At 47.8% G+C, this 26,280-nt stretch overlaps 1 protein-coding gene across 1 annotated transcript; it reads right to left on the minus strand.

Moving 5' to 3' along the window:
* Positions 1–24,814, minus strand: LOC147747754 (uncharacterized). Its single transcript, XM_086955525.1, has 2 exons — positions 24,683–24,814; positions 1–3,586 (listed from the first exon to the last, which is right to left on the minus strand). Exons 1-2 carry the CDS (start codon positions 24,783–24,785, stop codon positions 153–155), a joined length of 3,537 nt encoding a protein of 1,178 aa, XP_086811651.1. The 5' UTR covers positions 24,786–24,814; the 3' UTR covers positions 1–152.
* Between the last annotated feature and the right edge of the window lie 1,466 nt (positions 24,815–26,280).

Raw genomic sequence — 26,280 nt, forward strand, 5'->3', positions numbered from 1 at the left:
TTTGGTCATTATATTTATTGGTACAAAGCATTTCAGAGTTTTGATACTTGTGGTGGCTCATCAAGTACGTATGCTTGTTCAATGCGATAGATTCACTTGTTTTGTAAGTAGAAGTAATGGCTAGCAATTGCTTTGCATCCTATTGTGGTTCCTCAGCTTGACTGAGTCTGTGAGGACCATGACTGAGGAATGATATTTACAAAGTTACTACTTACATGCATCTTACTGTGGGCCATCAGTGAGGTGGAGCGTGAAAAAGTCCTTTTACAATCAGGGCATGAATACGGCTTCTCGCCGGTGTGGATACGCTCATGGCGGCGCACCATGGAGGCCTGACAGAAACTCTTGTCACAGAAAGAGCATTGATAGGGCCTCTCACCAGTGTGAACCCGCTGGTGAACTTTGAAATCTGACTTCCTTACAAAGGTCTTCCCACATTCGCCGCACACCAAGGACCCTTTCTCATGACTACTTAGGTGCCTCACCAAGTGGGAAGATTGAGAAAATACCTTGCTGCACAGAGCACAGGCAACTGTTGGACTGTTGATGGGTGCTTTGTTGCTGGAGATGCACAAAGTGTGCTGGTCCTCTGGTTTTATGTGTAAAGCAGGGAGGTCACTTATGAAAGATTTAATTCTAGATGAGTCAATAGAGGGATAATTCTCAGATTTTATGGTGCCAAAATTCGGATCTGTGATAGGAGGTTTTCGCTTTTTAGTACATGCAGGGTGCTGGCTGTCCAGGTGGCCATTTGAGGTCAATAAAGAGGATTTGCTTTCAGATATTTTGGAACTGCAAGCTGAGCGACTCACAAGTGTGTTGCTATCAGATATGGCCAGAGAAGCCTGATCCTCTGATTCTATACTGTCACAAACCTGGCCGCTGATGAGTGTTTTGCTCTTTGAGGTGCACGAAGATGGCTGCCCCTCTGATTTTATTGGGACAGAAATTGCATCACTGATGGGTATCTTGCTGTCAGAGGGGCACACAGAGGTTTGATATTCAGACTTTTTGTTGGCAAATGTTGAGTCTCTGAGAAGTGCTCTTCTATTGGATTTGCGCCTAGATGGTGAGTTCTCAGATTTTGCTATGGAAAAAGGAGAGCCATCACCAAGGTCGAAGCATTTGGAATCCTCCATAGATGTGTGGGCATTGGAGTCTGTGCAGGTATCCTGTGTGTTGGTGGTGTTCACTGTGCTGTTGGAGGTCAGCAGGGAAGGGTGGACCTTAGAATCGTCAGAAATAGAATTTTTATCAACACTGGGTGCTGAGATGTTGGACTGGAGTACAGTAGGATGGACCAAAGAATCCCCACAATTAAACTCTGCCTCAACAGCGTGCTTTGGGTTTTTGGACGTGAGGTCTAAAGGAGAGACCTTAATGTATGTGCAGTTATCATTTTCACCAATGGTCTGTTCTAGGGTATTGGTAGGGAGAATCAAAGGACGGGCCTTAGAATCTGCAGAGTCATAATTTGCATTACTGTTCGGCGAAGTGCTTTTGGAAGAACGTGGAGAAGGATGCACCATTGAGTCTGAGCTGTTAATTTTGGTATTACCTTCGGACGTAGGCCTGTTGGAGGTGAGCATAGAAAGAGGAGAATTAGAATCTGTGTAGGCGTCGCTGGTGGCTGCACTGCTACTGGAGGTACCCACAGAGTGATCATCGAAGATAATGGTCACTCTGTCTGAACGCTTCAACCCAAAGTGCCTCTTCTGGTGCTGGCGAAGCGTAGAAGGGTCTGAGAAGGTGTCTTCACAAAAGGGACATGTGTAAGGCCGGTTCCCAGTGTGGGTGTTGTGGTGAATTAGCAACAGTGAATGGCGGGAGAAACGCTGGTCACAAGCACCACAGCGGAAGGGTCTGATTGCTCCATGGGTACGATAGTGTAGGTCATAGTCCGATTTTGAGTGGAACGTCTCACCACACTTGTTGCATGGGATCACTAAGTCAATGTCACTCTCCTGGAGATGTATTGGTACCAATAAGGAACTATTAGTTGCGGTGCCATCAGAATAGAAGGGCTGCTCTTCAGTCACTGCTTCTGCGACACTGGGTGCTACTTCTGTGACAACTTTCTCTGGTTCACCTGGCAATATGGAGTAGGTCACATCAGAGGAATGACGTCTGTACTTTCGCCCAGTTATATGAGTTTTCTTGTGACTTATTAGTGAAAAGGAACGTGCAAAGGTCTTATCACAATCTGGGCACTGGTAGGGCTTTTCCCCCGTGTGGATGCGTTCATGGCGGCGCACCATGGAGGCCTGGTAGAAACCTTTACCACAGAAAGAACACTTGTAAGGCCTCTCACCAGTGTGGATCCGCTGGTGCACAGTAAAGTCAGATTTCCTCACAAAGCTCTTCCCACACTCACCACAGATCATAGTGGTTAGCTCATGAATTTTCTGGTGCCTCTGCAGACGGGAGTAATAGGAAAAGCTCTTGCCACAGTCTTTGCAGTTGAAAGGAGGCTCACCAGGAGGCTGGCTGTTGTGAGCAGGCTTCATTCTTATGTGCCTCTTTTGGTGCTGACGAAGCAAGGCTGGGGTAGTGAAGCTTTTCTTACACTGTGAACAGGAATAAGGGCGGCTTCCAGTGTGTACATTCTGATGAATCTGCAGCAAACTTTCTCTGGCGAAGCATCGGTCACATTCTGTGCAGTGGTAAGGCTTACTGCCGACATGCCCCATATAATGTATATTATAGTTAGATCGCCTGTCAAAAATCTTTCCACACTCATTGCAAGGGAAGACCTTTGCAATGTGGCTCTGCTCATGTTTTTGCAAGGCTGAAGAGGATTTGAAAACCTTCTCACAGTCAGGACATGAGAAAGGCTGGTCTATGTGTTGCTCAACGTCAGAAGAAGATGCTGCAACCTTCTGCTTTTCTGTCTTTGTGTCAGTCTGCGTGCCAGAAAGTGGTTTGGTTTGCGACTCCTTTGCATGTGTCATCTTGTGCTTCAGTAGAGATATGGAGCGTGCAAAGGATTTGTCACAATCCGTGCATTGGTGGGGCTTCTGGCCGGTGTGTATTCTCTCATGGTGGCGCAACGTGGAGGCCTGGCAAAAGTTTTTGCCGCAGTAGGTGCATTCATACGGCCTCTCGCCAGAATGCATCTGCTGGTGCTTTGCAAAATCGGACTTCTTCGTGAACGTCTTCCCACATTCACTACAGACGAGGATAACACCTTTAGTCAATTCTTGCTCCTCATTCCCTGGGGCAATTGAATTTCTATCAGGATGTACACCTTTCTTCTCCACCAAATCAGAGACAGCAGATGGTGAAGAAACCCTACTGCTTTTTTCCTTAAGGTTATTCCGTTTTGAAGATGTGCTTCCTGTCTCGGAATCTTGGACCACATCCTCACACTTCATAAGGGCTTCCCGCCTAGCCCGAAGAGTCCTTCTAACGGAGTTGCGTTCTGGCACGATGCTACATTTGTAACCTTCATGATCTTCCAGACTATATTCATTCTGCGCAGTTTCAAACTTTTCATGCTTTATCTGATACATGACTGGGCCCTTCCTCTGAGTCATCATTAGGCGCAGTGTAAACTGAACAAAGCACCGTTTATGTTCTGAGCAGCCTAAAAGAAAAAAAAACAGAAGCTTTAGGTTATGCCTCTTATAGCTACTTTATTTTCAAAAGGGTTTTAATGTTATGGCTAATTACATCATACATGGCCTTAGTGCACATTTATTCTGTATACACATATGAAAGACAGAAGGCTGGTGCACCTTCAGCCAATGAAACAAAAGTGTATTTAAAATGCCAGGCTAGTTTTAGTTTCAGCATTAGTTTGCATCATAACAGACAGGGGTAGCAGATGAGACATCATGTATTCCTTTACCTACAATGCCATCATAGTCTTGACTGCTATCTCATCGCTTAGAGATTTAAGTCTCCTACTTGCTGTTGAGGTTAAAGAATTAGAGAAAGTGACTGGTACTCCAATAGACCAGTTTACCTTTTGTTCTGGTCACTACCTTCATGATCCAAAAGACCAGGAGTATCATGGGTAGAGCGTGGGGTACCAAAAGGTAAGGCAAAAGTAGCATCTTTTATTGAATGTTGAAGGATGAAGGATGACATGAATATATAAATAAGGTAGATACTAAGGAACATAATACATTTCTCAAAGCAAACCAGGGTCTGAGGGCCAGGTCACTTTTGTACCTTCTAAAGTCTGCCAATATTCAATAGAAATGCCATCTTGGCAAAACTTATATTTGCTTAGATACCCCTATAAAACCCCTATACAACTGAAAAGAAATCTAACACCAACAAGTAATTATTCTTCAAATGGAAGTGGCACCATAAATAAATGCAATGTAGCAAATTTCAGTCCATCATCTTCTTTTATTTTTCCTAAATTATTGCACATAGATTAAAATCAGCCAACGCGTTTCTTTTCTGTCACACTATGAACTTCATCGGGCTGAAACAATCACATAAAAGACAATATAAAACACCACACATAAAAAACCTATAAAATGACACTACATACTTACATATATATAAAACACATTTAAATCTATGAATCTTATAGACATACATGACATACTACATAAAACCTCATTCAAATTTGTACATCATTATATCACACCTCACGTGAATGTGCATTAGAGGCTTGGATTCTGAGATGTCCGCATCAAGATCATAACAAGCATTGGAAATGCAATAGGTCTCGCAGCATTAGAGTTAGTGCTTTTAGAATTGTTTATGGGTTTTTTGTTGTAAATCTTTTGCATTTTTATTTTTTGTAGCCAATGCTAAAGAATTACAAATCAAAAAAGCCATAAACAATTGTAAAAGCTTTAACTAAAAATCCTCTGAGACCTATTGCACTGTGTGAGGGTGAGGTGTTGAGGGTGAGTGAGGGTGAGGGTGAGTGAGGTGTTGAGGGTGAGTGAGGGGTTGAGGGTGAGTGAGAGTGAGAGTGGGTGAGGGTGAGTGAGGGTGATTGTGAGTTAGGGTGAGGGGTTGAGGGTGGGTGAGGGTGAGGGTGAGGGGTTGAGGGTGAGTGAGGATGAGTGAGGGTGAGTGAGGGGTTGAGGGTGAGTGAGGGTGAGTGAGGGTGAGTGAGGGTGACTGAGTGTGAGTGAGTGTGAGTGAGGGTGAGTGAGGGTGAGGTGTTGAGGGCGAGGGGTTGAGGGTGAGGTGTTGAGGGTGAGGTGTTGAGCGTGAGGTGTTGAGGGTGAGGTGTTGAGGGTGAGGTGTTGAGGGTGAGGTGTTGAGGGTGAGGTGTTGAGGGTGAGGTGTTGAGGGTGAGGTGTTGAGGGTGAGTTGTTGAGGGTGAGGGGTTGAGGGTGATTGATTGTGAGTGAGTGAGGGTGAGGTGTTGAGGGTGAGTGAGTGAGGGTGAGGTGTTGAGAGTGAGTGAGGGTGAGGTGTTGAGGGTGAGGAGTTGAGGGTGAGGGGGTGAGGTGTTGAGGGTGAGGGGTTGAGGGTGAGGGCGAGTGAGGGTGAGGGGGTGAGGGGTTGAGGGGGTGAGGGTGAGGTGTTGAGGGTGAGTGAGTGAGGGTGAGGCTGAGGTGTAGAGTGTGAGTGAGAGTAAGAGTGAGGGTGATTGAGGGTTTCAGTGTTAGTGAGGGTGAGGTATTGAGGGTGAGTGAGGGGAAGGGTGATTGAGGGATTGAGAGTTAGTGAGGGTGAGGTGTTGAGTGTTAGTGATGGTGAGGTGTTGAGGGTGAGTGAGGGTGAGTGAGGGGGAGGGGGAGGCGTTGAGGATGAGTGAGGTGTTTAGGGTGAAGTGTTGAGGGTGTGGGTGAGGAATTGAGGGTGAGGGAGGGTGAGTGAGGGTGAATGGTTGAGGGTGAGTGATTGAGGGTGAGGGGTTGAGGCTGATGTTTTGTGGGTGAGTGAGGGTGAGATGTTGATGGTGAGTGAAGGTGAGGTGTTGGGTGAGGCGTTGAGGGTAAGTGAAGTTGAGGGTGGTTGAGTGAGGATGAGTGAGGGTGAGTGAGGAGTTGAGGGTGAGGTGTTGAGGGTGAGTGAGTGAGGGTGAGGTGTTGAGGGTGAGTGAGGGTGAGTGAGTGTGTGGTGTTGAGGGTGATTGAGGATGAGTGAGAGTGAGGGTGAGGGGACAGCGGGTTATATATCCTCCTGGTGGTAAGACCAAGGCTGAAAACAGCGTACTTTGGTTTTTCTATTAAAAAAAAGGAAAAAAAGGAAGTAGATTCTTCAGTTGTGATCCCTTGAAGATGACAGCCGCTGGCAGGCTCGGACACTGCACTTCGGTTTCAGGGACGAGTGTCGGCACTTATTAGTTGTGTTGTTGGCACAGGAGGCGCTTCTCTGCGACGAGGAAGTATTTTAAATTGGACAGTTCTTGCATTTCTCAACCGGTATATCACACTCATCAGTGGGACAGGTGCTAGATTTTCTCAGCGTGGCTGCTTGCTTTTAATGGGAGAGTTTGCATTTCTCGATGTAATACAAGCACTTCACCAAGGCTGCTCTATTTCTGACGGGGCAGTGCCGGAACTGCTCTGAAAGGCTTGTACTTATAAAGGCACAGTATCACCACTACTCATCTTGGATGCTACACTTTAACTTAGGCATGACATGCACTTCTTGGGGCTAGCATACTGAGGCTTTGGGTCTGTACTGGCAGTACGTAGCAACGCTCATATACGTTTTACCTGAAAATGATATCACTTTGCATGACTGTTCATCTAATGTTATGGTACTAGCACTTCTCGGCGAGGCTTCTGTACCTTTAAATTGGCAATACCACTGTCACTGCATGGCTGCTGTGCATCAAATTAGAAAGTAATGGCTCTTCTCAGGACTGGTTCATTTTATTCTCTGGTACTGATGCTTCTCAGCAGGGCTGCTGCGCTTTTACAAGGGTAGTAACTGCGCTTCTCATCAGGACATATGCATAGGAAACAGTGTCTTATTACCTCGCTTTTCTCAGCAGGGTTCACGCATACTCAGTCGAACCGCACTCTTGCTTCTCAGGAGGGTTCAGGCATACTCAGTCGAACAGCACTGGCGCTTCTCAGCAGGCCTGCCAGAAGGAGACGCGGCGCAGCGCCGTTTGCTATAATAGCTGAGTGGTTTTGCACCTGCTGGGTGTGATCTACAAACAGCGCACGCGAGAAACAGCGACGAGGTCGCTCTTCCGTTTAAACTTCCAGGGTCGTTAATAAGTAGGGCCGTGTGCCAGGTTACAATGCCACCTGATATTGTCGCTGGAAGATAGAATGACGCAATATCAAAACCCGCATTATGTACAATAATGTCTAAACCCCTAGCAAAGAGGCGCATGCTTAAAACCGGGACCGGCACAGGGCGAGGGAGGGAGGTTTTCGACGCCGTTTATTCCACAAACGGAAGGGATATTTATTGCTGCATTTTCCGTGCTGCAAACGTGCCGGGCGCTTACAGGCTTATGCATTATGTATCGAGGGCTGCGAGTTGTGCCTGCCTCTGAACGCAGCTCTGGCGTTGTGAGCACAGACGCTGCTTAGGGTGCCGGCTCTGGAAGAAACCTGCGCACACTACATACATGAATACTCCGTGCCCTAGGGATTGGCCGACGGATGCAGGCAGCATAGGCAGGGACTGTGCAAGAATTCCGACCCTCACACAGCAATGATGCTGCCTTCTCCACCAGTGAGATGATGTGATGGGGAGAGAGACAGAGGGAAAATAGGGAAGAAAGATAGTTGCATGCTCGGTGCTGTTGCAACAGAAATAAAAGGCGCTTATGGGAATTAGTTGAAACAGGGGTTCCCTGGGAGCACATGCCATTAAGTTAGCTCAGTGGGCTGCGCACATGCTGCAGAAACCCGTGTTTCTAACACACTGGTCACACTGTAGCTCGAATCCCAGCAGGCCTGGCTGAGGCGTTCATTCTATCTAGGTCTATCGCTGTGAAGTTAGAACACTTGTTATTCAGAGCGCCAAGAGGCCCTTCACTTTACTGTTGTGTTTGTGTGAAAGGCCAGTACAGCACCTTCTCTAACGCTGCGTCTGAACGACTGATTCAGCTGAGGATACGTTGTTCTGACTCCTGAACGCATATGAACATCTATTGCATTCTGGGAGTTGTAGTTAGTGCTTCGAAAATGAACGTTCTGCATTGCAAGTGTGGGGTGCTAGAAATGCAAATCTGTGCTGGCTGCGCAGGCGGTGACGCAGTCGCCTGGTAATCCTGTTCCTGGTTCACACGAGCAGCGCCTCAGACATGTTCTCTGAGAGGATGAGCAAACTTGTTTTCTGTCATTCCTGCCTGAGCCCGGGGTGGGACCTCGTCCTCTCCTCTCAGAGGAATGCGCCACACAAAGCGACGGCTCAGAACAAAGGCGGCCCTGCGCGCGTAGGCAATGGTTATTTTTAATTATAATCCTCGAACAGGGCAAGCGGATATTTTAACCGAGCAGTCGGTGCCGCCGCAGCTTCCTGCGAAGCTCTGGGCTCGGATTGTGGCGGGAGAGCTGGCGGCAGAGACACCAGGCCGCTGCCGAGGGGCACACGGTGCGACAGAGGAGGGCTAGAGGGACACGGGGACAATCTAGATCAGGGGCATGGCAGGGGAGGAGAGGAGGAGGGGGGAGGAGAGTAGGGGAGGCACGGCCTAGCGGCCATGCAATCAAGTAGTGAGGGGGCGGAGAGGGACACGTGGACAATCTAGATCAGGGGCATGGCAGGGGAGGAGAGGAGGAGGGGGGAGGAGAGTAGGGGAGGCACGGCCTAGCAGCCGTGCAATCAAGTAGTGAGGGGGCGGAGCTGGGGGAGGCTGTGAGAGAGAGTAGGCAAGGCAGGCGGCTGGGGGCATGTGGCACGCGCATTTAAGCTCAATGCGCATGCGCATTGAGCTTAAATTTCTCGTGCACTGCAAGGAATCGCCACGATTCCTTGCAGTGTGGATAAAGAGCGGATAAGTGCCAATACTCTCGCCTTGCTCGATGCGCATGCGCATCGACAGGCGAGACCTAAAAACAGGGGAGAGATACATACAAATGTCTACATCTTCACATTCCACCTCACAAGGCTATACAGTGGAAACTTAAATATAATTTGCTCAGTAGCAACATTTTAAGGAGGAAAGAACACACAGGTAAACTTATTAAGTTGGAATACATATTAAAACGATAGATAGGCCATTAATATATATAAACAGGCGCTCCATGTCTAGTGTGTATAATAATTTTTTTTAAAAGGATCTCACCTTAATATATATCATAGTGTATTCACAACGTTTTACCCTAGGGTATGATCTCTATGCGATTCATAGGGATTTAAATGTGTTGTGATTATATATATGTAAGTATGTAATGTCATTTTATATGTTTTTTTATGTGTTGTGTTCTATATTGTCTTTTATGTGATTGTTTCAGCCCTGATGAAGTTCATAGTGGAACAAGAACGAAATGCGTTGGCTGATTTTAACTCATGTGCAATAATTTTGGAAAAATAAAAGAAGATGATGGACTGAAATTTGCTACATTTAATTTATTTCTGGTCCACCTTCCATTTGAAGCATATCCTGTTTTCTGGCCTCCAGTGGCACTAACCGGCGGCAAGTGCCGGAAGAGGATGCACAGGACACTAAATTGAACTTAACGGGATTGAGGTGCAGAACCTGTGGTCAACCACTGTTAGCTTTGTGTATACCAACAAGTTATTGCACCACATTCTGTGTCCTATACTCCTCCTTGTAAAACAGCACCACAAGGTTTGGTGAAGGTATTAGAGAAAGCCGGAACTAGAACTACATCAAGTAAGTTTTCTGACTATATTTATTGCCAAATTCCACACAGGACACAGCTGTATGTCAGGCTTTTTCCAGTACTATGGCTTATCTAAATCTCACATGCAGTATTGTTTCCCTACATAGATACAGGGCCATCACAAGAGGGAAGCTGCCATGAATGTTTCCCCAGGCCTCTATTCAGGGCCCTGTGCAGCCACTGCTAAATGTATGTGATATATTCATTGTGAAGTAGGTAACCTCAGCCCCAAGACTGTGGACCTTCTTCGAAATATGTCCAAGGACACTGCTCTTCTTTGCAATGATTCACTGAGGTAAAAGAGAGGGGCCTGCAGACATTAGTGACCTGGGCTCCACAAAAGCTTCTAACAGCCCTCGTTAGAAACATCGGAATGTCAATCAGTTCTCCCTTCCTACTCACACTGTGAAAGGCAATAAGACCTGTGAATGCAAAGCCTTTTTACTTCAAGAACTTTAAAAAAACGCAAATGTTAATAGGCATTAGCTGGGCTTCCTTCTTTTAATCTTCTTGTTATGCTTTCATTGCGATTTACACCTACATCCTCAAAAAACACTCACAAATTACATTTAAAATTGCCTGCAATATTGTTATAAAGCAGGGAGTTCGTGCAAGTAACTGCATTTGATTTGAAAAGCTCTGAGGAACAGTTTTCGGATGTAGAGGTGTTGGCCTAAAGCTTTATGGGAAGGACACACGAGTACGAAAAAGGCAGATTATACCTCGTTAGACCGTGCATGTCTGCTTTAGAAAAAAGTATGGAGCTGCTGAGGCTTCTTTGTGGTTATCACTTTTCAAGAAATGATTTTCCTCGTATCTAGGATAAACAGTCACTTCTGCATCTATTCCCCAATGCTCTGCCCCAGGTAGAGGCAATGTCACCATATGGCTGAGATACCCGCCACCCCCTCTCAACACAATCCCCAAAAGGAAGGGAAACCGGAAACTGTTCTTAAAGTTTTTGGATGTGGGATGGAGTGACCATCCCGGCCGTATTTATTAAAACAAAAGATTAAAACATTAAACGTTTTCATGTTATGTACAATTTCATTATCACATTACGATGTTTGGCTAACCTTAACATAATCTCTAATACAGAGGTTCTCCTAGCCGAACTAGCATCCTACAAAACATTCTCTAAGAATACTGAAATTGTACATCCTAACGTTTAAGGGCCAACGGCAAGGTCATAACCGGTGTCAAGATCCCTAACCAGACTTACCCCTCCCACTTAGGAGGGGCGATGGCACAGGGGCTTACCACAAGTGCAACTACTAACAATTTCCCTTGACTTGACGGGGGCACTTAAGACTCGACGCCATTTAAAGGTCGTTCGAACACTTGTGTGTGGTATCTAGAAGGTATCGTTGACCTCTCCCCACCCCACACAACTTACCGCATCTGCCGTCGCAGATGACACTAGCCCCGGGAAATTCCCCAGGAGGGGGCTGTAACCCCTCCTACAAAGGAAGGGGCCTTGACCGCCTTTCCTTTACTTCCGGCGACCCGCCCTTAGACGGGACCGCCTCCCCACTGAGGGGCCAATGGCCACCTCTCCCGAGCGCTCCCATCCGTGTTGGGTGACGCCCACTCATAGGGATCTACCAATTAGTGCTCACCGATCATGACCTTACCGCCTACCAAAAAATAAATACGACAGTTCTTCAACCTATGAAAACATTGGTCGCTACGACCGAAGGAACATGCTAAAAATGCAACATCACATCAAATCACTTTAATCATAACAACCTAAACGATATTCACCATCTTTATTAACTACAAACTGCTACTGTTATAGCCTGTAAACGAAACGGAAAAACAAACTTATCAATTCACTTTATTGCACAACAACTTTGCTGTCCTCAGGGGCTGGTGGGTGGGTCAAAATTGGCTCTTCGTTCCGTCCCGAGCTCACGTGTAGCGAGGAGGTGCAGCTTCGGAGCACAAGAACAAGAGGACGTCTTCTGGTCTTGCGCCTTCTTTTATCCGTCTTCAGGGCGGGCGAAAACCCGCCCCTGCCCGCCCCGGGGGCGTGGCTGGCTGCGTCGGTGTCTAGGCCAGCCCACTCTAGGGCGGGAAAAGGCGCGCCCCGGCTACGCCGCTTCGGGCATACCAGCCGAGACGCGCCTCCCGCCCAAAAATGGCTTCCCGGGGGGATCGAGGCACTCATCCATACGTTCGGGGGGACCGAGTGGTCGCCCCTTTCCATATGGCTGAGATACCCGCCACCCCCTCTCAACACAATCCCCAAAAGGAAGGGAAACCGGAAACTGTTCTTAAAGTTTTTGGATGTGGGATGGAGTGACCATCCCGGCCGTATTTATTAAAACAAAAGATTAAAACATTAAACGTTTTCATGTTATGTACAATTTCATTATCACATTACGATGTTTGGCTAACCTTAACATAATCTCTAATACAGAGGTTCTCCTAGCCGAACTAGCATCCTACAAAACATTCTCTAAGAATACTGAAATTGTACATCCTAACGTTTAAGGGCCAACGGCAAGGTCATAACCGGTGTCAAGATCCCTAACCAGACTTACCCCTCCCACTTAGGAGGGGCGATGGCACAGGGGCTTACCACAAGTGCAACTACTAACAATTTCCCTTGACTTGACGGGGGCACTTAAGACTCGACGCCATTTAAAGGTCGTTCGAACACTTGTGTGTGGTATCTAGAAGGTATCGTTGACCTCTCCCCACCCCACACAACTTACCGCATCTGCCGTCGCAGATGACACTAGCCCCGGGAAATTCCCCAGGAGGGGGCTGTAACCCCTCCTACAAAGGAAGGGGCCTTGACCGCCTTTCCTTTACTTCCGGCGACCCGCCCTTAGACGGGACCGCCTCCCCACTGAGGGGCCAATGGCCACCTCTCCCGAGCGCTCCCATCCGTGTTGGGTGACGCCCACTCATAGGGATCTACCAATTAGTGCTCACCGATCATGACCTTACCGCCACAGGTCCGGATAGTTGACCGGCTATCCGGACCCCCCACAAAACTCCTACCTAAAGGTCATGTTCCAAAGATTTTAACCAGGCTAGGAAGTCTCCTATGAGTAACTCATTCCCCGCCCTCGACAAATGCACACCATCCCCCAGATACATACTGTCATCATTAATACAATTATGCGAGATCGAATGCAATGCCTTGGAACGGAACAACCTACTCACTTTGTTATTCAATTTTTTAACCGAATGATTCAAAGCAGGGATCGAGATAGCCCCCCGCCACACTTTTCGTGGGATCATATGAGACCATGCGATTAGGCACCCCGGAACTCTCCTCGCTAACCAACTTACCGTGGAAAGCATAGCCTCCAGGAGAAGTCGTCTACCGGTGGTGACCAAATCATTGCCCCCCAAATGCACTATGACTATGGACGGCGGTGACCTCATCCGCTCTAACAAGCCCTCAAAAAATTCCTGAAACTGGTCAATACAGAGACCGCCCCTTCCGTAGAAGGACACTCTGTACCCGTATTCCTCAGGTACGTGAACCATGTCACCTGCTTTGAATACGTCTGCAGCCCGTCTCACGTATGAGTGGCCCACGACCCAAACCTCCTTCCTCACAGCCGGTGACGTGCGACCGCTGACCTGGTGTTGGGTCGACTGCTCAGTCTGCCCTGCCGCGTAGGCTTGCGCAACTGAAAACAAACAAAAACAAGAGGCGTGAGTACATGATTACAGTTTCACAACATGTGCAATCGCACGTACCTCTTATAACAATTGGAGGACCAGCGCCCCACACGTTTCACTTGTTCTACATTAAGACCTCTGGCTGTAGCTTCAGTGGCAGCCCCTATACGAAAGGAGTGGGTCCCAAATTCGCCCGGGTCCAAGCCCGCTGCAGCAATGGCCATTGCAAGCACCCGTTGAAACTGAAACCTCGTCAGCGGGGTGGCGTCTGCATGCCTCAACAATGTCCCTCCCCATGATGCCACCCTTCGTGCTAGGTAATCTTCTAAGCACTGTACCGGACACATGGATGAGTCGAGGTTCCTGCGGATGATCGTGCAGTCCCCTCTCCCATCTTGGTCAGTCTTGGACCTGAGAAAGGAGACAATCATCGCATCACCCCTGATCTGGACATGCTCCCTGCACAAGCCTCCCGTCACGTCCCGTTTGTTCCTTGCAACCAGCTCACTAACTCTCATAGCCCCGTGAAATGCCAGCGTAAATGCAGTCCGGAACAAACAGGTCTCGAACGGGGACGAGCATGTGTTCGGGAGCGTGACCAGTAACTGGGACAACCTGTCTAGACCTATCGGTCGTCGTACATCTACTCTGCGACCCTCTAGACGTTGCCACCCACGTAGCGCTTTTTGTACCGTGAAAGACGCTGTTGGGTCCAGGATGCCATGGGCCCTGGCAACAAAGGAAATGGCGGCACGATGCCTTTGGGCCGTAGCCACCGATTTCCCAGCCCTACGTAAGGACATCAGAAAAAGTACTACCAACTCCTCCTGACCCCAAAGTCCTCCTCTCTCTGCCCCCAAAAAGGCTAAATAGGCCTGGAACGCCCCTTCATATGCCTTCCTTGTCCTGGGTGCTAGACTCTCTCCCACGAGGTGACGAAGTTCGGGGCACCGAGAGACCAGAGAGCTTCGGGGAAGGGTGCCGGCTCCGGGTCCGCTGAAGGAAGGAAACCCGAGAAAGCCTGCATGTGAAAACGAGACAGTGCATCAGCAGCCTGATTCATCACCCCTGGGACATGTTTTGCTCTGAATACTACGTTCAGTTGCATACACAGTAAGACAATTTCTTTGAGGAGCCTCAAAATCAACTTACAACGGGCTGCCTGACTATTGATGCATTCTACCACGGTCATATTGTCGGACCAGAACACAACAGAATGATCTCTGAACCCTTCTGGCCAGGTTCTCAGGGCCACCAGAATGGGAAATAGTTCGAGGAAAGCGATGTTACTTGTCAGCCCCTTCTCGTGCCACCATAGGGGCCACTTTTGTGCCGACCATTTTGTGCCGAAGATGGCGCCAAAACCTACGCTTCCTGCTGAGTCTGTCCATAGCCCAAGCTCTTCAGAGGAGACGGCTGGCTTGTTCCAGACGACCCGGCCATTGAAGTCCGCCAAGAATGCTAACCAAATCCGCATGTCCTGGCGGACCTCGGCCGATAACCTTGTGCGATGATGACCCTCCTTTAAGCCAACCATCGCTTGGGCAATTGAGCGGGAAAAGGGGCGAGCCATTGGTATCACCCTCAAGGCAAAGTTCAACTTTCCCACTAACTGTTGCAACTGATGCAGTGTAACTTTGGATGCCTTTAAACATACTTGGAGGGCTGCCCTGAATTTCGACACTTTGCTAGCTGGTAAACGGAAGCACCCCTCCCTTGAGTCCAACTCGATCCCCAAAAACTCGAGGCAAGTCGTGGGACCCATAGTTTTACCTGGTGCCAATGGCACGCCAAGATGATCCATTAACACACAGAATGCAGCTAAGGCCCGGGCACATTCGGAAGTACCGGCGGGGCCAAGGAACAGAAAATCGTCAAGGTAGTGCATTACATTTCGGAAACCCGTTTTCTTAGTGAACACCCATTGCAGGAAAGTACTGAATTGCTCAAAGTAAGCACATGATATAGAGCATCCCATTGGCATACACCTATCCATGTAAAATGACCCCTGAAACCCGAATCCCAGAAGACGCTGATCGTCTGGGTGTACCGGAAGCAACCGGAACGCTGACTCGATATCAGATTTCGCCATCAACGTCCCGTGCCCCAGGCGATTCAAGATGGCTACCGCCTCATCAAAAGATGCGTATCGCACCGAACAAACTTCTGGCTCAATTGCGTCGTTCACCGAAAGACCATATGGAGAAGATAGATTATGAATCAAACGAAACTCACCCGGGTCCTTCTTGGGGACCACCCCTAACGGAGAACAAACGAAATCCGGTACCGGGGGCTCACTAAACGGGCCGGCGACCCGTCCCCGGCTAACCTCTTTCTGAATTTTTTCTTGCACTACAGATGCATGTTGTAAAACGGAAAGTTGATTTTTGCACACCCCTACACCCTGAAAGTCCCCTACCGGGATGCGGAAACCATGTGTAAAACCGTTCCGCAGCACCCCGGCAGAAGTGCGATCCGGGTATTCGCTGAGCCAGGGAATCATTGCCAAGGTATCAATCGGGGTTGGTAAAGGCGCCCCTCGGCCTAGCTTAGACCTGTTTGGCGCCTCCCTTACCCCCATTCTCACTCGTTCTGGCTCTGCACGATGACTCAGGATGGGACGACCCACACGTACTACACTCATGTTTGAATTTACACGATCCCGGAGGCCTGGTACACTTCCCCTTGTTAAAATTAAAACAGAAACCCTTTCTCCCTGTATTGCCTGCGGGCCTCGACTGGTCGTCGGTGCTCGTACTTGGTCGAAAGGGCGTCCCCACATTTTGGCGGGAGTAATCAACAACAGTGCTCCCGACCAATGGCATTCTTAACATTCCCGATTCTTTCATCTTATCCCATGTTAAAGAATCGTAACAATCCCAAGTCAAACCCTTGTTATGTTCCTTTTCTTTCCTGAACAAATTGTCATAACAAAACCAATGGTTACCTTGATACGCTGTCGAGTAACCCATAATTCGTGATTGATAAACGGGAAACTCAGGAAGCAACTCGGGCCTACGTTCCCCCAAAATTGATGTGAAAATACCCCATGCATTGCCCCAGTTGCCAATGTTCTCATTTACCTTAAAGGCGGCCATCTTTGCGCGCCAAACACTCGGATGCATTAAGTCCTTCTGACTTTTTACATGTTCCACATCATAATGATCAACAAGCAGGGAAAAAATATTCACGTACTCCCCCGCCCAGATCTTTTCCTTTATAGCTAAAGGCACATGTTGTCCTAATCTCTCTCTACGAGAGGGTGCTGACTCGTCCCTTGCAATCGGCAATGGCCGCTTACCTGCACCGGACGCAGCTTCTGCCGCTTGCGGCTTGTCTATCCCCGCCAACGGCGTAGCCACTCTAGCTGCCTCTTTCTTCTCACGAAGCCCTTTTATCAGCGCCTGTGCTTCGGCAGCCGTGGCGCCATCACTACTATCCCCCAACCATGCTGCTAGCTGTGCTGCCAGCTCGGGGGGCATGTCTTCCTTGGATGTCGGGGTGACGACAACGGGGATTGGATTCCCCTCCATCGGTACTGGGGTCGGCGCCTCGAGCGGGGCAGAGGGAACCGGGACGGCCCCACCGGCTGGAACCTTTCTCGGCCTCTTAGGTCTCCCTCCAGCCGGCGGGGTGCCCGAACCCTCCTCCCCATCTCGCTCCGCCAACCGTTTCTTTATGTCGGACACTTCTTTGCAAAGGGCCCGCACCATCTGATCGGTCGTCATTCTTTTTGCGCCTTTCTTGGGCATCTCTCCGAGGAAGTATCTAGAAGACAAAGAAAAAGATCAAAACGCTCAAAATTGGCTCTTCGTTCCGTCCCGAGCTCACGTGTAGCGAGGAGGTGCAGCTTCGGAGCACAAGAACAAGAGGACGTCTTCTGGTCTTGCGCCTTCTTTTATCCGTCTTCAGGGCGGGCGAAAACCCGCCCCTGCCCGCCCCGGGGGCGTGGCTGGCTGCGTCGGTGTCTAGGCCAGCCCACTCTAGGGCGGGAAAAGGCGCGCCCCGGCTACGCCGCTTCGGGCATACCAGCCGAGACGCGCCTCCCGCCCAAAAATGGCTTCCCGGGGGGATCGAGGCACTCATCCATACGTTCGGGGGGACCGAGTGGTCGCCCCTTTCCATAATCCATGCTGGGGGTAAATAAATGCCGAGGACCAAGTTGTTTGAACCCTAGATGGTCCCACACCGCAAGGGTACCTACCAGAGATGTGTTCCCGCCTGCAGCAGTGGTGTAACTGGCAGCAATTTGCCATTAGTCACATATGAGGTCTTAAACCAAACAACACTGATTTTATTTCAGTTTTTAACTGTCAAACGTTTTACTTTTGTATTTCCTTTTCCAAGATATGTGTGTGATTTTCAGTTTAAATACAAGCCATGATACTTCTTTCACTGGATTTAGAATGCTCCGATTTTCATTTCAATTTTGGTTTAATATTTCAGTTGCTAACATTGTTGACTTCAATAGCCCAAAGAAACATCTACAAGTCGTGACATTCTGTGAACAAAAAAGAACAAGCATTTACAATGCAATGGTTTCGACTTTGGAAAAGTTAGAGCTATTGGCATTGTAAATTACAAAATTTGTATTTATGTGTTGGTTTTGAAAACAGATAAATAAATGGCATTGTCATTTACATTGCCATTAGCTTAATATCTCGCAAATGTGAGACCTATTGTACCCTACGGACGGGCTCAGCAGACAGCAATTACTACCACACACACACCCAGAGCCACACACACACACACACCCAGAGACAGCCACACACACACACCCAGAGCCACACACACACCCACCCAGAGCCGCACACACACACACACACCCAGAGCAACACACACACACACACACACGCACACACACACACACACACACACACACACACCCCCAGAGCCCCACACACACACACACACACACCCAGAGCCACACACACACACACACACAGAGCCACACACACACACACACCCACACACACCCACCCACACACACAGAGACACACACACACAGAGCCACACACAGAGACACACACAGAGACACACACACAGAGCCACACACAGGAAACAGAGGCCAGAAAAAAACAATCACAACGAGGGAACAGAGGCCAGTAAAAAACAATCACAACGAGGGAACAGAGGCCAGAAAAACAATCACAACGAGGGAACAGAGGCAAGAAAAACAATCCCAATGAGGGAACAGAGGCAAGAAGAGGCAAGATGAGGCAAGAAAACAGACACAATCTGGGAACAGAGGCAAGAAAAAACTATCACAATGAGGGAACAGAGGGCAGAAAAACAATCACAACGAGGGAAAAGAGGCAAAAAGAGGAAAGAAAAGCGAGCACTCACCGGCTGGGGCGGAGGACTCAGTAGCTTCTCTTCTTATTCTTGAGGCGGTCAAGCAGAAAAGCCTCTCCGAAAAGCCCCGTCATTTTCCGACTGGGGGCGTGTTTTTCTTTCTCTCCTCTTCCTATTGGATGGAATTTAAAATCCAGCCAATGGGAAGAGGAGAGAAAGAAACGAAAAAACACACCCCTCAATCCTAAAAAGACGGGGCATAAATGGACAGACGCCCCTCTTCTCCAATGGCTGGCCTCCGTTTAGGAAGCCAGCCAATGGAGAAGAAGGGCGGGTTCAAGCCCCACACTAGGAAACATCAGATCTCGCCGGCGAGACTGCGCAAGCGCAGCCTACGCAGGCAGAGACCTAAAAAGCACTGGAACATTCTGACATCTGCTACCCTAACATCCACCAAAACAATTTGCATTAATTCAGACAAGAGTGTTCGATAAAAGTTGAATTAGTCCACACCCGTCCGAAATCAAAAGAAGTAAAAAATAACCAACTCACACTGCGGAAATTACTGCCAATATAGGTTGTGCCCCTTGTGGACACTAGAGTGTATGCACCTTAACCAAAAGGACAAAACAAATAGATCTAGGTGTAAGAACCCCATAGGTACACAAGACGTTCAAAAATTGTGATCCAACCAATGTGGTATACCTTCTGAGATGTATCTGTGGTGACAGATATGTGGGATGACCACAAGGAAAGCTAAAGTGCACATCAAATAACACACGAGCACCTTCAAGAGTAAAAAGAACACCACTAGGTTGAGGAGGCATTTCATTGAAAAAAAAACACTCTGAAAGTGATTTCGAATGAAGCATCATCTAACAAATTAAATCCAGAGACACTAACACTAAACAACTATGTATAGCTTAGCAGAGGTGGATCTATCGCTTGGAGACCTCCAGCAGGGGTCTGAACAATGATGTACAAAGTATACAACTATAAAAACAGGAAGAATCACCCCCTTCTGGCAAAATACCTTTACAAGTGTTCTATCCATGAAAACTCAAGGAGAACCATTTCTGATTCACAAGTGAGAGAGACTGCAATCTCCCACCCAGCGGGTCTCTAAAAAAACAAAATAGTGTGATGATAAATATGGAATAACACCCCATACCACGTGACAGCAAGACTCGCATTGCCAAGAACTCATAGGCGCCAACAACTCTCCAAGCTGTCTAGAAAGAAACAATACGAACAATAGGTTGGTGAATTTTGGTACAGAATACTCCTACTATATTGATTGTGTTACGTTGATTCACAATAATACTGGATCCACTACATTAAACTAACCCCTACACCAGGAAGTAAGTTGAGGCAAGGTTATGTGGAAGAAAAAATGCTAATAAGATATTTACCTTCAAGATACAGTGGCTGTGATATCACTGTAGTTTGATGGAGGCCACTGCAGCTTGAATCAGCCACTGCTCCGCCCAGCGCTGCTCATGACAGTACTCATAAAAATAATTAACAATAACACTCCTTAAAAGTGTGGCTATTCAGACTATTCCAGTACCTCAAAACTATAAGAATGACATGAGCACAGGCAATAATAATTTAAATGTATCTTGAATAAATAAGCATCTGCTGTAGTGCTCATCTCTAAATTAGACAGTCAGCGCCACCAAGGTACAGACTGTCAAAAGTACCGATGTGGACAATTAAGTGCCGGTGCTGAGCACCGAAAACCACCAGCTCAAACTAAGTACTGCCTATAAATCACGGATTTTATAGCCAATTTGACATTTGAAGCTGACAAGGGCTAAAGGGGTATGTACATAAGGTACTATTCCAGCGCCCACAAGGCTCCAGCACCTGGCACTGCCAGGTGGTCACCTCCAACAGTGAGGAAAATCCACCAGCAGTTAAGACTGACCACCCAAGCCATATTTTCTATAACAAGTGTGGTTCATGTAACACAGGTTTGAATCCTGGGTTGCAACATGTCTCCCATGACATTTACATGAAGATACAGAAAGTTAGGGTTTTATTTGGCATCCTTGGCATACTAAACAGAGATGCACGGACTGCAAAGCTACAAATATCCCCACACAAGGGCGGCAGATGTTTTCCCAGACATGCAACAAATACATACAGACAGTTCAGATCCGTAACTTGAATTCCTGAGTCACTACATATAGCTGTAGGGAGCACTGGGCTGGACACATCTTATACAAGCCACATATAGACACAGCTATAAGCTGCCTTACAGACATGGAAGATCGTGCTACAGATCTCTTGTCACTCTCTTTTCCTTAAGACATATTATGTAGCTCCTTCTTGGGTAATGCATGTATGTTTGTATGAACCTGGTAGCCAAAAGACAGTGGAGCATTATACAGAGTCAAAGACAAAGAAAGAGCCACTAAGTTATTAGAGGGGTGCCTGAGTTCTGGGAGCAGAATTGTAATGTTACTGCATAGTGATGTAGTGTTTTTTAAAGATGAGCCTTCAACTCTTTGCCAAATTGGAGCCGAGCTGGACAGGTCCTGATGGATCCAAGGATGGTGCTCCAAATCTTAGTAGTATAGATGGAAAGGGCCTGTTACCTTATTATTTCCCTTTTTACATCTCTTTCACTCACATTTGATAAAGTCTAAGCTGCAGGCATGCCAAGAGCCAATGAAGAAAGTGAGCTTGTCATCCAGATAGGCATATTTAATTTACCTATAATCCCCTAGCATATGGTACAAGCTGTACCCAAGGTGTAATAGTTAAAGGCGACTAGTGGACTTCAGCACCTATTGTACCATCCACTACAGTGGTAGTTGAAACATCGTTTCAGGCTTACCATAGCCTGACTGTAACAGTATAAAAAACTGCCATTCCACTCGTCAAAATAAACCCTTTTGACAAATCTAAACCTCCATTTTAAATATTAATAAGTCACCCCTATGTAGGCCTTGCAGTCCACAAGGCGGGGTGCATGCTACAAACAATAGTACATGTGTTACCATTTCCTTACTGTGACTAGCACACAAAAACGTGTTTTCACTGTAGGAGGTTTAGCTGCCGGTGTAGAAAACCAGAGTACAGATTAATGGGACTAGCTAGAAAAATAATTAAACAACTATTTTTGATAGGTATTAAAATCCAATCCAATGATGAAGTCAGATTTTTAATAAATATTAAGGAACTGTAACTTTTAGAAAGTTATCTTATCCTTGCTTGAATTTCCTGAAGATTAACTTGCATTTGTTGACTCTTCTGCACTGCACCCAATATGCAAGGTTGGGTTCTGTGAGCATCCTTTTCGACATTCCATGTCAAATCCTGCTTGACATGCATGCTGGGTTTACATATATAACACTTTGGGGTGCACTTGAAAGGCAGAGAACAGGATGTCAACACAATCCCTCTCCCTCTCCCTCTCCCTCTCTCTCTCTCTCTCCCTCCCCTGTGGGTACAGTGGCTACTCCAAACTAGATGTGAGAGTTCGATATGGGAGGAAGTTAGGATTACATAGTATACTCCCCACATACACCCAGCCCTAAGAGCCCAAGTTGAGGGTCTTCAAAATGACCAAAGTGGGTACGGTTGGACCAATGAACTTTTATCCCATTGGTTAGGACATGCCCAAGGGTCATTACCACCCACTAGCTTGTGACATGCATATATTTAGGACCTCCAGGCATCCACTTCAGAACCTTCCTGGACCTCCTGAAGAGCAGAAATGGACTGGACCTGCTCTCTGTGACCTGAGAGGAGCCCTGAAGGACTGAACCCATTCCTTCTTGTATGCAAGACAAAGAAGTGGACTCAAAGGCTAATAAGGCTGACCTCCTGTTGAAGCTACAGGGAAACAACAAGGCTAAATAAGCTATTCCTGCAACTGTTCAGCTGACCAGTGATAACAGGACCTGGACTCGGCCCTGCTGTTGGCTTCTGCCTGACACCCACCCTGCGAGGCTCTAATTTCCTCGCTTGAAGTGTACATCTGTTTTTCTCGCAATTTTGCCATTTTGGTGCTATTTTGTTTATTGAATTTTACTCTGTTTTTCTAACGCGGTTTGAGATTTTTATTGTTTTGCGTTGTGATTTTATTACTATTTTGGTACTTGGAAATACTTTACACATTGCCCTGAGTTAAGCCTGCCTGCTCTGTGTCATAGCTACCAAGGGGCGGAGCTCAAGTTATTTAGTAACTTTAAAGGGTTCACCCTAACAAGGGTTGTGATTATTTCCAGAGATGGCTAGTCACCCACCCCAATTAATAATCTAATTTCTTACAATAATCCAACAGATCATGTATTTTTTGCTGAAATACCCTTATTCCTCCTGTTCTGCATTTAATGGTTATCCCCTTCCCTGTGGTTACCTCCAATACTTGAACCGTTCCTATTACCACTCGGTCATGAATTTGCACTAAAAAAATCGATTATTTTCAGTACCAAGACATACTGCACAATGCATGCAAAGTATTGAAAGCTTGTAAAGCCCTTGTTCCATGCACAAATGCGGTCAATAAATTACATGTAACTCTTCTGAAATTGTAGCAGTTAATTGTAACTGCATGCTGCCATCGTTAATGTATAAATAATTTGTCAACGTGCAATGCAAAGCCCTCTGAACCACGTATGGGAGAAGTTTGTGCTGTACAATATAAATAATATCAACAAAAATACAGGGGTAGAATCTACTTCCTAGGCGTGCTGCATACAAGTACACTCTGTAGTCGGCCCCATGCATGCTACACATATATAAACCTAATACTGGATTAAACAGGTTAAACCCACATATAGAAAGCACAGAGCTGTACGTAGCACCACAGACATGATACAGACCGACACAAGGAGTACAGCATAGTCACCGGTCTCCCAGGCATGCTACACAGCCGAGCGTGTTTGTACGTGGCCTTCCATGCATGCTACACAGGGTTGTCTCTGGTCTCTCTTACATGCTAAATACAATTTTGAGCATAGGTCAGACCCGCTGCACCCGGTAGTAATCGGTCTCTCATACTGCAAAAGACAAATGCGGAGTATACAGGGTTGAAATCTACCTCCCAGACTTGCTACAAAGAGAAACCAGGAATCCCAGAAATTCTGCTCAAGATACACAGACTCTAGGGTAGCAGCAGCCTAGCAGGCATAACACATACATACACCTTGATTCCGTGGCAGCAGCTGTATTACTGACATGATACACACAGATGCCTGGCACACCACGCATGCGCACGGAGAGTTGCCCACATGCAAGACCCAGGGAGATCCAGATATAGGCTACATCCAGGTACAGGGAGCACCAAACATGACAGAGGCATGGTGTTGCATATCTGATTTACCGAGAGTCCCAGACACGAGTTACAGATATAGGGGTCCCTAACATGTGAGATACAGACAATACAACGAGTCCAACGCATGACCGATGCAGATACACGGAGCCTTGACATGTTGATACCGGGAGTGTCAGGCATGAGAGACAGTGGATCCCACATGACAGATACTGATGATCCCAGAAATTAGAGTTAAATCTGTCGAGTCGATCACACAAATGACAGAAACAGACAATGGTGGAACACAAGGCATGCTAATCCAGACAGAGCGAGACCCACAAATGACAGAGACAAAGACCAAGAGTGACACTCACTCGGACTATGTGGGTATTCGTAGACATGCTAAAGAAGATGCATACAAAAGGTGCCGACAAGCCACTCCCCCATTCCACACAGCTGCAGCCAGGTATCGGGTTCACAGATATACTACGAGAAATAGGGTCACAAACATGTTCAGTGAACGCAAACACAATGAGTTCAATGCTTTAATCAGCACTCCACAGAAGCTAACACAGAGACAAATGATGCTGCTCCAGCACATCTATCTGTAGGCAGTACAGATCCCCTATGCTGTGGAGCCTAAATGTTCCTGTACCTGCAGCCGGGTGTCTGCAGAGCGCCTGTCAGTGTTTTGTCCCCTCCCTCTCCCCATACTGTTTGTTACACAAACCTCTGTACTGCAGCCCCTGTGCATGTAGCCCCGGGTACCCGTGCCTCTGGGTGTCCCTGATGCTGACAGGCAGGAAGCCCTCCTCCTTCACATACACACACATCTACTGTACATTCAGGAAGGGGCTTGGCTTTCCAAGGACCCCAGGCTTGCTCCGTTACCGACGGCTTGGCTGCCCGGGTGATTGCCTGTCTGGAAAGCGAGCCGAGGAAGAAGGTGAAGTGGGTGGGCTGTTCGTGTCCAAGGCGGAGTGCTCGGTTGTTATAGACCAGGGGGGGGGGGCATTCTCTGGCATGGGCAGACAATGTATTAGAGGGAAACATGGGCTCGATGCTGGCTGGAGGCACCCGATTTTTTAAAGCAAAAAATTGGTTTGTATTTGTCTGCCGTCTGAAATTTCCTCTGCTTCAATAGAAGTCAATGCTATAAACTAGAACGCTCCGGTAACGAACTTCCGACGCTTGTGTGATGAAAAGGAGTTCTTTATTATGAAACGCCAACACTGGCTCCTACATGGATCGGAGCCTTCGTAGTTCCAGTCAGTTTGGTGATCAGCTGTCAACTGTCAAATGTGACAGTTCACAGCTGGTGACCTCACCGAAAGTATGGTGCCTGTGCAGGGACACAACAAGGCAATCACAGAAACGGTGTCCCAGAGGGGACACCCACATGTGGTCACGACACATCTCCATTCTTACTGAAAGGAAGAAACAGAACAAAGAGAACACTGTGACTATTCGCAAATATAGCTGTTGAGTCCTAGGACTGGCTGCGCAGCGCAGGTAGCAGGGGTGCGCAATCAAGGACTCAGGACACGCTGTTACTCTCCGCGTGGTCCGGACTAACCCCGTGGCCACGCCTCTCTTTATTTAAAGCCTACGCGACCTTGACGTATCACGGTCGCGCTAACGCACTGCTGCGTACGTGACAACTCTTCCGCACCAACCTTTATTAAGTTCGAAATTCAAAATCAAACAGGCTACCAACCCCCCATAGAAGTCTTGGCAGTCCAAACAGTTATAAACGACATCAGGCCTGATTAGAACAAAAGTCAAAATGGCCGGCAGGCCTGTTACCAGTTCGTGTCGCAGATACCGCCATCTCAGCCCACAGCAAAGTCTGCTAGTTGCGAGGAGGGTGCAGGGTTTCTTCTCAGTCCGTAGCCCGCGGCCTCTCTCCGGAACAGGACCCTCCGTGGGGCACTCAATCGGACCGGGACAGGCGATGACTCACTACCGGGGGTTCGGAGGCTCTTGGTGTCAGCTATCCCCGGGCTTGGAGGGCTCTCCTCTGCTCTCTCTCCCGAGCTTCTTGGCACCGCCGACGGTGCCGGGATGTCAGATGTGGAAGGGCTCAGCCCTGCTGGGTCTTGTTCTTGGCTGGGGCGATCTCCGGCCGGAGCAGTTGCTCGCTTGAAGAACGACACGTTCCGGGTTACACTTTCGCCGTCCCTCTGGGCGGTTACCATCGTGCCAGACCGACGTGTGACAGTCCATGGATGGGGCTCAAAGGGGAGCCGGAATTTGCTTCCCGGGAAACGGTCTCGTACATAGACCCAGTCTCGCTCCTCGATCGGGGAGTTCTTGCTCCTGCGCCTG

Source organism: Lissotriton vulgaris, chromosome 1_1 (genome assembly GCF_964263255.1).
Source record: "Lissotriton vulgaris chromosome 1_1, aLisVul1.2, whole genome shotgun sequence".
Lineage (NCBI taxonomy): Eukaryota > Metazoa > Chordata > Amphibia > Caudata > Salamandridae > Lissotriton > Lissotriton vulgaris.

Excerpts from the sequence above, each read along its gene's own strand:
- LOC147747754 (XM_086955525.1), bottom strand. The coding sequence starts at position 24,785 with ATGTGTGTGTATGTGAAGGAGGAGGGCTTCCTGCCTGTCAGCATCAGG. Across the intron at positions 3,587-24,682 it reads ACAGGGGCTGCAGTACAGAG|GCTGCTCAGAACATAAACGG; the intron begins GTTTGTGTAACA and ends TTTTTCTTTTAG.